General features: G+C 42.8%; 2 protein-coding genes across 9 annotated transcripts in view; one reads left to right on the top strand and one right to left on the bottom strand.

Moving 5' to 3' along the window:
- Positions 1–13,251, top strand: part of LRRC20 (leucine rich repeat containing 20) — a 1,457,380-nt gene that overhangs the window by 1,261,544 nt on the left and 182,585 nt on the right. The gene's annotated exons all lie outside the window — the stretch shown is intronic.
- Positions 1–13,251, bottom strand: part of LOC146867232 (ropporin-1-like) — a 315,883-nt gene that overhangs the window by 165,584 nt on the left and 137,048 nt on the right. For all 5 annotated transcript variants that reach the window (XM_085614858.1, XM_085614864.1, XM_085614861.1 and 2 more), the window contains one exon: positions 11,623–11,749. In XM_085614858.1, the coding sequence (XP_085470984.1) occupies positions 11,623–11,732 (110 nt within the window). In that variant the 5' untranslated portion in view covers positions 11,733–11,749. The remainder of the gene's footprint in view (positions 1–11,622; positions 11,750–13,251) is intronic.

Below are 13,251 nucleotides of genomic sequence, written 5' to 3'. Positions count from 1 at the left end.
GACAAACAGTTGTCAGGTCCTATGATGCCAACGCTGCTTAGGCTAGTGCCTGTCACGGTGCCCAGCTCCATCGTAGGGGTGGTATTCCCAGGGTGAGGATATGCCATTAGTGGTGGAGTTCCAGTCCCCGCCAAGGGAGCTTCAACTCCCAGCGTATGGACCTTCCCCTCACACAAGCGCCTTCTCCTCGTCTCCGTCGCCACACCCCTACATGGGGGCACGCCTGCCTCAACATACCAAATGAATTGCGGTTCTGCTGGAGTGCTGCCAGATCGCTGGTGGTGCACACAAGGTAGCGCTACCGCCAGCGCTAGAAATGTAAAGAAATATCTCCAAAACCTTCTATAGTAAAGGAGCCGGCACTCGTCATCATGGGTTTGCTCCCGTTTATTATGTCAGTCACATCGGACACAAGAAACAGAACAGGCACTGGAGGGACGCGTTTCGGCAGACACGCTGCCTTTCTCAACCTAAAATGCGCCATATTATATATATATATATATATATAACTATAACTAACTACTGCCGACCGCCAGTGGATAATATATATATATATATGTTAAAATAGTAAATCTTAAGTATTTTAATATATAACAATATTATAATGTAAATCGAATAAATGTTAGTAATATTTAATACTATTTATAAATAGATACTTATATAAACATTCACATATAAATATATATGAACAAAGTCCCTCTACAAAGAAAGAAAGCATCCGCACTCCCGAAATAGCTCTTTCAATCCTTTTATTTTCAATTCAATCAGCCACTGCAGCCCCCTGATGCGTTTTGGTCTGATAAGACCTAGTTCACAGGTAGCGGCAATTATGCTCCACAAACCAGTTCCCAATTTAAATGATTTATGCCCCCTAGTGACCACCTTCGTGGGTCGTAGAAGTGCATGCTGGAACTTGAGATGAATTCAAAATAAATATATGTATATGTGCGTGAATGTCTGTATGTACACATATATAATATAACACTATTAAAAAAAAAATACTTTACCTTATAACAATTGGTTTTTTAAATGTACTACTATAAAAAGCATATATATAAATATATGAGAGAAATATCCAATGCGCCCACAGAACAATATTACACTTGGATTTTCAATAAGTGACCCTGGTGTGCAAGTCTTTGTTCTATGGGCGCATTTGTTCACAGGATATTTCTCTCATTTACAACCGAGCCTCGCACCGACCCTGTGTGATGAGGAACAAGCTTTGCCAGAAGATTTCCTGAAAATAGAAAAATATATATATTACCTACTGGCGGTCGCCAGTAGGTAGTTATAGTTAGGACCCTGTTTCCATAGGAAATCCGCAACATTCTATTTGGAATAACTTTGGCGCCGGTCGACGAATCCTCGCGAAATGTTCAAAATAGGTGGGGCGCTACGCTCTGCTCCTACCCTGAAAGTCTCGGGGGGATTCGTCAAGCGGGGGCTGTGAAAAAAGGGGGGTCCCAAAACGCGTTTTTCCCATGCATTTTTCCATAGGACCTTTAGACACAGCTACAGCCCGAACGGCTGAACAGAGTTACTTCAAATTTGGCAGAGAGGTAGTCCTCAGGTCAAGGAAGTGCCTTTTGTAGGTCTGGTGTAAATCTGTTCAGTAGTTCCTGAGAAAATAGCATTTAAATCAATATATATATCTGTGGCAGCTTATGGTGCGCTTACCGTGCGCTTACGGTAAGCTTACCGTACGCGTACGGTGACGTGCGCGTGCGCGATTCTGATTGGCTGTTAGATCTTAGTAAACATTCGAATCGGTCGAAACCAGGAAGCGGCGGCCGCCATTTTCTCTCTCGCACTCAGATGGGGGGAGGCAAAACAAAGGGAAAAAACATATAAAGGAGCTGTATAGACTGCTCCTAACCACCTAGATTTGATGTAGGTGTCCCCAAAGAACCCCTAATGCCAAAAAGTCAATATTTATTTTTTTCGAAAAATCGGCGATTACGCTTACCGTACGCGTACGGTAAAAAAGATTTAAAAAAAAAAAAATTAACAATATTCTCCCCACCCCGTGTGCAAATGGTGCCCTAAGGGCAGTGTTTGTGAATGGCATCTAACATAAAAGGAAATGTGAATGTTAAAAAAAAAAAAAATAACCATACTCTCCCCACCCCGTGTGCAAATGGTGCCCGAAGGGCAACTTTTGTGCATGGCATATATTTGCAAAAAAAATATAAAACTTTACCTTGCACAACGAAGCGCGTAATATGCCCATCCAGCGTAACGTGGGCACGCGGTGCGCGTAGCGCACCGCTTGCCCACCGTGCGTGCACGGCACTAACTGCGTAAAGTGGGCGCGCGGTGCGCGAAGCGCACCGTGCGCGCACGGAACGAACTGCGTTAAGTGGGCGCGCACGCCACGAATGGCGTAAAGTAACTTAGCATTTAAAAAAACGTACAAATTCACTGAAAAAACCATAGGTTTCACACACGTTATAGTTAGGAATTAGCATTTAAAAAACCTTGCAAATTCACTGAAAAAACCATAGGTTTCACACGTTATAGTTAGCTGGAAATTTTACTGATAAAAAACCTATGAAATTCCCCCGTTATAGTTAGTGCAGGCAACTATAACTCACGCGACCGCAATCCTCTGCTGATGACATATGTGTCTTTATGAAAAAAAAATAATTGTAATATATGTATAGCTAAAATTTAATGGAAGAAGACATGGGCAAATAAGTGTCTAAATACAGTATTAGCATCAGCAGAGGATTGCGGTCGCGTGAGTTATAGTTGCCTGCACTAACTATAACGGGGGAATTTCATAGGTTTTTTATCAGTAAAATTTCCAGCTAACTATAACATGTGTGAAACCTATGGTTTTTTCAGTGAATATATATATATATATATATATATAGATATATTCAGCTCATACGAAATTACGACCATCACTCACGGGAAAGAATAACCTTTCAATAGTTAATTTGTGCACTAAATCAAAACAGGCGCGTTTCAGGATGGTGCCTTTTTCGCCGCGTTTTGGCAAGGTGCCTTTTTTGATGTTGGCGGCAGCCATTATCACCTTTTTTATATCTAACTTGTTTGCGTCATATTGACAACTGTGAAAAACGACTTCATCCTCAAAATTCAAAATCAGTGCCATCTTGTAACCTGCAAATTCATATATGTTATAATACATTAATATTTTCTTTTTATATTCAGTTTTGTAACTCAAACTTCACAGTTTCACCTGTATTCTTCTCACACATTCTATTGAGTTCTGAATCTTAGCTAGTCCCCTCTTTATTTAGAATTAATCCTTTCTCCCCGACATTGGAGAATAATGAGAAGCTCTGCCTGCCTCTTCAAATCACACCCTGAATGGGTAATCAGTCAATTCATTTTATATCAAAAAAATTGCAAAAGCCTGCTTCCCCAGTCTAAAAGAGGACTCTCCCTTGTTCCAATATCTCGCCCTATATGGGCATTTAATACTCATTTTTCTCTATAACTTTATTTAAGTAATATGCACGTTTAATCCTTGTTTGAGTTTTATAAGTGGACCCCAGTTCCTGACTACTCTTCTGACCCATAGGAGTTTTTGTTTGTAGGTCTCTTATATATCTAGATTCTAGTCTCCTCGGCTTCAACTCTCTATTACAACATCTTATATCTTGGGGTACATGATCTAAACAAAAGAATTTTAACAAATTCCTGTTACTCTGATGGTGCGACTCAAAACGTCCAGCTACAGGATAGATGACATCTTTATTACTAATTGGCCTCATAAGCTCCAAAATCCGCTGTTTGGTCGGATGAATCGTGCTTCCTATATATTTCAGGCACATTAGGCAGTAGACAGTGTATGAGGTATGACAATTCATACATTTCTTTATCGATTTCTATTCCTTTAAACCTGAAACCTCATAAGTGAATACCTTGCGGCTATACACAGGCCTTGCATTTGGACACATGGAAAAAAGCCTTTCAAATATACAGTGACCCCTTTCTGATGTTCCCTTGCTAGGTAGCTTTCAACTATTGTGTCTCTAATACAGCGCATTTTTCTAAATGTTAGCAAAGGGTGTGCGAGTAAATCCTTCCCAATGATCACATCAGATTTCAGAATTCTCCAATTTCTCTGCATAATTCTCTTAACGCTATTGGCTGCATTAGAAAAATTTGTGATCATCCTGAAATAGTTTTTTGTTTCTTCCTCTCTGTTTCTAGTCTCATCTTTTAATAGATCTTCTCTTTTTTCTCTTTGCTTTGTACAGTGCTGTTGCACGTATTTGCTTGCAGTAACCTCTTTTCTTAAATCTTTTTGCAAATTCATCTGCAGCTTTGATAAAATCAGATTCTCTAGAGCAATTGCACTTGATGTGCAGGAACTCGCCATAGGGGATACTATTAATTTCTCATGTTTACGTTGTTTTACTTTCATCTCATAACTTGTGAGGCGTTTTTTCATGTGTTCCCTTGGCTCCTCCGATTTGGTCTTTTCCAGATGTGGAGCAATATCTGTTTCCAATTCATAAGTTTCCTTCAAGACCTTTTCACGGTAACTCCTGGTAAATTTCACAAGGATCAGTAGTTCCGCCCATTCTTCTAGTAATTTCGGGTCTGGATTCTCCTATGCTGGAACGGTATATATTCTTAATCCTCTTGGTACTGTTTATCTCTATATAGTGCTGTAGCGAAGTGGCTTACCACCATTTTCACGTCTCCCTTTCATACAGTCTCTCAAGTTTACTGTACTTATTCCTCAGGTCTTCATTACGTCCACTGGGGGTTCTGCTGTTATTACCTGTGTGTGCTGTTTGCTTTCTCTTAAAAATGTCCGAGGCTGCTTCCTGGCGTGCCACCTATCTAAACGTTTTATCTCCGTATACTTTCAGGTTTTGCCGTGCACTATTTTCCCTTGCTCTGCCGCGTAATGATCACAATATCATTTTTTAGTTTCTCTTACCAGTGAGAGAATTCCTGTCAGTATTGTTTTCATCCGACTCCGTATTTCACAGTTTCTCTCAACCGGTCTAGATGTTTTCGATTCTCTGCGGCAGTGCTGATGCTCCTAGTTATATCAGAGCACCACTTCCACCTCGCTCCCGCACTTGCGAGCGGGTGCCAGGTCCTGCGAAGGTGTCCTCGCACTTATATTCAGCTCATAAGAAATTATGACCAGCACTCACGGGAAATAATAACCTTTTAATAGATTATTCGTGCACTAAATCAAAAAACAGCCGCGCTTCGGAAAGGTGCCTTTTTCTACGTGTTTCGGTAAGGTGCCTTTTTCGATGTTGGTGGCAGCCATTGTTATCACTTTTTTTTTTTATCCAACTTGCTTGCGTTATATTGACAAACAGTAAAAAAGAACTTCATCCTCAAAATCAAAAATCAGCACCATTTTATAACATGCAAATTCATATATGTTACAATACATTAGCAGAATATTTTCATTTCATACTCAATTTTGTAACTCAAACTTCACAGTTTCACCTCTATTCTTCTCACACATTTTGGGGCCGATTCCGATCCTGGAAAAATATTCCCCGTACGAATCGTATCTGGATTTTTTACCGTACGAATCGTACAAGTCCCGTACAAACTGGCAAGTACGATTCGTATGTGAAAAAGTCCATACGAATCGCATTGGGTAAATTCCCCGACACGTCCTCGGGTTGGAAAAGGTGTCCGACACGTCCCCGGACATTTTTACGAACGAATCTGAAAACTGAAGTCCGAGCGCACAAGTACGATTCGTACCGTCCGTCCGATTGTACAACCGTATGGTAAAAAGACCGTCCGGAGCAAACTCCTATAGCAACCATGGCGACGTCCAAACAGGTGCCCGGTACGGGCAGAACACCCCCCCCCCAGCCCCCCGTATGTACGCGCCATCCCCCCCAGCCCCGCAGATGTACGCGCTGTACCCCCAGTCCCCCCGCGGATGTACGCGCCGTACCCCCAGCCCCCCCGCGGATGGACGTGCCGTACCCCCAGCCCCCCCGCAGATGTACGCGCCGTACCCCCAGCCCCCCCACGGATGTACGTGCCGTACCCCCAGCCCCCCGCAGATGGACGCGCCGGGGACGGCGTGTACATACGGGGGCTGGGGGGGACGGCGCATACATCCGCGGGGCTGGGGGGGACGGCGTGTACATATGGGGGGCTGGGTGGGGGACGGCATGTACCGGGCCCCCTATTCTGCTCGCAACGCGGCGTACTTCGCTTTTCCGGCACTTTTTGGGTGCCGTAAAAATATTGCCGTCCGGACTGCTGTCGGTACGAATTGTACTTGCTGGGACGTAAAAATATGCCTAACTCCGTCCGGACGTCACGTCCGCGGTGTCCCGGATCACATTCGTATGTATTTTGCTGTCGGTCGGTGTTTTTCCTGACTCGTACGGAAATGGTGTTTCCGTACGAATCGTACTTGCAAGTTTGTAAGGTGTTTTTACCGGGTACGAGTCGGACGGAGAAAACGCTCCGACCAACGGTTCGTACCCGGTTTTTCCAGGATCGGAATCGGCCCCTTTATTGGGTCCTTTCTCCCCGACATTGGAGAATAATTAGAAGCTCTGCCTGCCTCTTCAGATCACACCCTGGATGGGTAATCGTTCAATTAAATTTATATAAAAAGTTTGCAAACTCCTGCTTCCTCAGTCTATAGGAGGACTCTCTCTTGTTTCAATATCTCACCCTGTATGGGCATTTTATACTCATTTTTCTCTATAACTATATTTAATTATTTTACATGTTTAATCCTTGTTTGAGTTTTATTAGTGCACCGCCAGCTCCTCACTACTGTTCAGACCCATAGGAGTTTTAGTTTGCAGGTCTATTATATATCTAGAATCTAGTCTCCTCAGCTTCAACTCTCTATTACCACCTCTTATCCCTTGGGGGGCCACAAATATGCCTGGATGCCGTAACTCTATTAAGAATGGGCACATCATGCCATGGTTTCCAAAAATTTGGGGGCAACCACAACTATGCCCAAAATGCCCAACACTGTGCCAAGTATGTGCACAATGTCCGGGCACAATAAATTCCAGGTATGCTAAGGTCACCATTATGGCAATAATGGCCACATTATTCTAGTTAAGGTCAACTGATATGGTCACCAAAATGCCAAAGAAGGTAGGTGTGGAATATAAACTTCCAGTCCTAGTGCAAGCATAAATAGTATTTAAGGCCAAAGCATGCAAAGTCCTCCATATGGCACCATAGGGGCACCATATGGCAATGAAGCTACAATATTGCAGGGCTATAATATGCTACTGATAACCACAATGACACTGTGGAAGAATCTGTGCCAAGGATTTTCACCACAAGACAGGGCTGGCATTATGCTAGGGGTTCTATCATAATAACCACAGTCTGACAAGGATGTCCACAACACGTTAGAACTGCCAATAAAACAATAGTGCTCCTATAAGGCCAATGTTTAGGTTGAACAAATTAAAATGCTTACTGTATGACAGATCCACCAGTATTTCATGGGTGGTCATCATAAAGCCAAAGAGGTCACTATACCAAGGCTTTAAAAAAATGCCAAGAACATTATTATCCCACTAATAGTCCTCCTATTTCCCATAAATGCCTGAGATATGCTTGTGAGCCCAATGCTTAATAATCTACTTGCACACTTACACAGGCCAACAAATGGGCATTATCATGCACATAAAACACAGGTGAACATGCACACAAGCACCCATTCGGTGCCTGGGATGTTCATCATTTTGCTACAGTCACTATTAGGACAGGAATAAGCACCAGGGTGGCCAACATAGCATTAGAATTTGTATAATGCATGTGTACCTTTTTTGCCTAGAGAAAACAGATGTGTATTGTTAAGCAACTCAACAATACTCATTTTAATTACATTGGGAGGAGGAAAGTCTGAGGGGATCTACTGGTATTTTAACCTATGTCCGTGAGTCATGCACATATCAATGTAATATAAGCACTAGATCTTAAAGCCACCAGACCCTGCTCACAATGTGCTCAATATTCCCACAATTTCCAAAAATACCACTTACACTGGTGAGCTTTTTTTAATTTGCGGTATTTATATTGCATGGACCTAGCCACAGTACAATGGAGCACTCTAAACATAACACATTTAAAATTAACTTGGAACATATTAGCACGTTACACATAAAATTTGAAAAAATAGCATGCCAGAGGAAAACTGTAAGAAATTGTGTTACTTGTTGACAGTGGTTGAGGTCCCATTCAATCAGCAACCACATTTCTTGTCAGGGTAAACCACAAAAGTAACTAAATTATCCTGTGATTAACCCTCTGGTAGCTTGGCACAAAACAGTCGGGGTTAACATATAGGCAATGTGAAAAGTATTTATGCAGCACACAAACAGTAATAAAGTGAAAACACAACACAAGAAAAATCCCTAACCAATGTACAAAAATAGGCAAAATTGATTCCAGATCAACAAAAATCTAATCAGTAGAACCGGAGATTTTCAGTTTTAAAGTTTTAAGTAAATATAATGCCTAAAAGCACAAAGCACCACTCGTGGTCATCTGATCGTGCTAGACCGGGGAAGCGTCACAAGTTCAGGTTAACCATGATGGAGTGCGGGGAAGATGAAGGGAGCCGGTTAGTCATGCTAAGTTACCTTCTGAAAGTCTGAGTTTCTTTCACAGTGTAGGAGGCCCCAAGGGGCAGGAAGAACCTTGTGGATGGTCGTTGCTGTAGCGCGAATAGCAGTCCAAGCAGCACAGGCTATTGTTTCTGTAGTGCAGAAAGCCAGTCGCAAACAGACATTGCTGAAGCTTTGTGTTGGCAGTCACCATGGTCTGTTGTTGCTGTAGTACAAAGTGTAGATCTCGCATTGTCAGTTGTAACTGGCAGTTGCTGTAGCGTGACGAGCAGGTCTTCTCTAAGGATCTTTGCATTGGCGGTCATCAAGGGTGGCAGAGTCTTGGAGTGAAGGGGTCTGTTCAAGGTCCCGAAGAGACCAGACATCAGGATTTCACCTTTTGTTTTAGGGAAGAAAGTCCAGGCAGCTCCAGTTGCTGGAAGACAGCTGCAGGAATGCCTCTAGTATTAATATGTGGCTCAAACAGGATAGCCTGGGATTAAGGTAAGCAGGTCCTGTCTTCCTTCTCAGAAAGAAAGGCAGTCCTCAAGTGGCAGGGCAGTCCTCTGGCAGCAGAAAACTCCTTCTGTAATACCCACAGGTCCAGGAGTGTCCTGATGAGTGGCTCTGGTGGTCCAATATTTATACCTGGTGCCAGCCTTTGTGTTGTGGGACCCCCTATTGTACCATCACATCTGGTTCTGAAAAGTTCTTCCCCTTCCAAAGTTCTAAGATGTCTGGGGTGACAAACGGCTGATGTCTGGTTCGTTTGTGTGTGCTGGAAGCAAGCCTTTTGAAGTGCAATTGGGGCAGGGCACAACTCCATCCTCCAGCCATCCTGCCCATACCTAGTCCCCTTAGTGTCACTGTCTGGGAGGAATATACAAATGCCAATAGCAGCACCATTCACAACTATGTGACAGAGTACACTGGCAGAAAGCATGAATGTTTAGCACAAGAAAATGCTAACTTTCTAGAAGTATCCTTTTCAGAATTATGACTTAAAATATACCTTTACCAGAGGATTTTTAAATTGCAGTTCATTTGAGTCTATACAACATATCTTTATCTGCTCCCACCCAATATAAGCACTTATTAAATGTAATAAGGTGACTCAGAATAATTTAAAAGGAAGGTTTAGGCCCGGCAAAATGTTTATTTTGACAGGTTGAAATGGCAGCTTACACCTGCAATACAGGCTGCAGTGGCAGGCCTGAGACATGTTTTGAAAGGCTACTTTAGGGGGTGGCAAAATGGTTGCTGTAGGCTCACTAGCCTAATTTATTTTACATGTACCATTTACTAGGGACTTACAAGTACATTTAATGTGCCTGAATACTACGGCGGTTGCACAGTGCTCAGGGAGCTGCAATATGCTGGTGGTGCCGCTGCGGCACCACTGAGCATATTATGAGTTGGCTTTCCACTGCCCCTTTCTTGGCTGTGACCCTTCCATGAAAAGGGTGGTGGAGAGGCAACGAAGGGGGCCCCAACAAGTCCCCCTGCTGCTCCTGGGCCTGGAGGTGCATGCAGGGGGACACCCTTGTTCCTGCACGGTGTGGCATGCATGTCACACAATGAAGTGCAGTTGGTGCTCTGCATGGCAGCGGTCTGCATTTTAGGCTCCCCCGTGAGCCTAACAGACCACCACCGTCAGACCGCTGCTGCACTGCCCACCCGCAATGGATTACAATCATAATCTGGCAGGCGGGCGTACCATGGCCTTGGCGGTCCTCCAGCAGACAGCGCAGTGGCCGACCTGATCTTTTGCCAGTAGTGAATATGGAAAAAGGTTATTTCCTTTAGTTTTATGCATCTCTGGAATAACTTTGTAGAAAAAATTGTTCCTGGTATCATCCATTCTAATTTAAAATGTTATTTTGTAAAACACTTGAACTTTCACATCACGTGACTATGCTTCAAGAAAATTTTTCACAATATTGTTTAACATTTTTGAAATTGTTCTCATTGATTATACTGTATATTTATTAGTCCCAACAGTGGGAGAGTTTTCATACTGCTATCAAAACAGGTCCCAGTTTTACTGGGAGAAAAAAAAACTGGGTGAAATAGCATGCAGGCCTGAGACTTTTGGCAGAGGCACAGCCCGGTCAGATTCTAACCCCCACAACAACTTAATGGGAGCATGGACCACTTCCCAGTCTCGAGAATGGCTGCCTGATCCCCAACATCTTTCCAGTTCCCGTCCCCTTTGCCCCGGGCTCCCAGTTGCCGCATTCTTAGGTCTGAGCAGCTGGCAAATGCGAGGTGAAACCTTCTCAGAATCAGAGACAGATATCCATATGCAAAAGGACCTAGTATAATCGGGTGCGCATTAATCCCGTTCTGGTGACTGAGGCGCGTAATATTACCTCCCAGAATCAAGTAGTCTGGCCCCGCAGTTTTGCTACCCTTGCCAGTGCAACTCGTATTTGAGCGTATATGTTCATGGGCCACTCCCCAATAGCATAGAAGTAAAATGGCTTTTCAGTTGGATGAATTTTTGTGTTTTTAAATAAAAATGCAAAAAAATGTTAAAGAAAAAAAATAATGCAAGATTAGAATCCTTACACAAAGCTTCGTGGGAGAGCTGGGGTAACAGACTGGTGTTTAGTGAGTTAGAGGTGCTATGGCGATCTGGTGTAAATTATGTAAATTTCGGTGAAAAGACTTAAAATGTAATGAAGTTTCATGAGGTTTGTGGCTGTTTTTAAATTGATAGAGCAAATGTCCACAAAAAGATGTTTTGGCAGAATGAAATACGTAGATTATATCCCAGCAAAACAAATGGAGCATCCTCAGGAATTTGTTTTTAATGTATTATTCTTAGAAGTAAATCTATGATCTAAAAAATGTTAGCGTGATTTTTGTTGCAAAAAACGTGAGGCTCTTTACATAAACCTGAAGGGTAAAGAATATAAAATGTCACAGCTTGATGACATTTTTAAATGCTGAATTGTCTAATGGCGCTGTTGGAATTACAATGTGTTCAACCCTGCTGTCAGAAGTAAACTGCACAGTACACAACTTTTCATAAAAACTGTAGACCTACTGAGATGACCACTGGAGCAGATCTGACGGCTGGGTTTTGATTGCAGCTTTTGTAAACTGTTTCAGTACTTCTGGCAGTTCCGGTGGAATCGACATTTGCTTATCCGACATTTTGATTTTGAAAAGCCCTGTGAAATAATGCAGAGGTAAACATTAAATCAGATTTGCAACCTCTAATGGAATATATAGCCTTTTGTGACGGGGTGTTGACTCGCATGACTCCCAGCACCCATACTGCAGAGACAAAAGGTTCTAAAGTACCAAACTTATTCTTGGAACATGTTTTAGTGGCATAGATTTGAAGACGACTCTTCCGGGTATTTTAACCTTTGTAACTGGTCAATATAAGAGGGTCATTAGATATGCATGGCTATGACTTGTCACTCTTTTTTTCCATACTTTAAGCGTGTGAGCCTCAACGTACACCGCACAATGTTTGGAGCATGTCCTTGAGCCTTGCACACCTCAACTAACACTGTTGCCCACGTAAGATGCGCAACGTCTTTCCGAACACACTCAAGCGAAAAAGGATGCCCAGGAACCGATAAAAATCTGAGCAGTTCACGCCCTCATCAGAGGTATGAAGCTCTGTACAAATACTTCAGTGATTACAGTACAGTGTATTATTACACTCCTAGAAGTATGTGGGCACTATTTTGTGAAGCACAGATTTGAAAACTGCTGGGTAAACGAGACATACACATTGCACGGCACTTGTGCAAGGGTTGGCCAGGGAGCACAAGTGCAATCCACCCTCTATGTATACTGGCTCACTATTCTCATGTGGGTCAGCAGACCCACAGATCTCCATCACATTCAGTACACAAGAAGACTTTTTGAAGACCTTACTGGGCCATTTTATCTCAATTGTTTCAACTGGGTTTCTACTTCTAATAAAAGGGTAAAGATGAAATCTATGCTACAAACTTCAGGTACTGCATGAGCCTTCTTGCCCTGTATTGGGGTGACAACATATCAATAAGCATTGACAAAGCCAATAAATCTAATCTAAGGTTTTGAGGCACAGAGCTAGGGGCTTTGAAAGCATCTTTGGTCCTGCAATCATGTATGACAAAATACAGTCTATGATGGTGTTCCCTGAATGTACAAGTATGCGTATGCATGAGCAGCCATCTTTGAGGGTTTTTTGTTCTACTTCATCACCATTCAAAGATGCTAGCCTACCTCAGTGTCAGTGTGCTACTCTTGAGCATGGGGGAGTGTTAGAACCGGGGTCTCTAGTTGGCCGGGGTATGTACCCTTGTCCAAGTAGGGACCACCGCTTCCAACAGGGTAGCTTGGTGCAGAGCAGGTAGGCTTAATACAGAAGGCAATGTGTAAAGTATTTGTGCAACACACCCCCAACAGTGACACTGTAACAACCCCCCACAAAAGGACACTACACCAGTTTTACATAAAAATAGAATTGTCTTTATCTAAAAATTATGCAAGGTCAAGAAGAAAATGGTAAGAATCCAATATACACAGTTATAAGTTTCCACTGAAATGTCTCTAGGGGACAACGTAACAAAAATGTGCTTGTGGCTCAGGGATTCCTCAGTCCCCTCCTAGTGGGTTAGAGCCAGTTTCCAATATTGCCACAGACTGTCTTTTAGAGGACAGACCTTGA

This window comes from Triturus cristatus, chromosome 1_2, assembly GCF_964204655.1.
Source record: "Triturus cristatus chromosome 1_2, aTriCri1.1, whole genome shotgun sequence".
NCBI classification, from domain to species: domain Eukaryota; kingdom Metazoa; phylum Chordata; class Amphibia; order Caudata; family Salamandridae; genus Triturus; species Triturus cristatus.
Note: the sequence above shows the minus strand (reverse complement) of the source record. Positions and strands in the feature narration are given on the sequence as shown.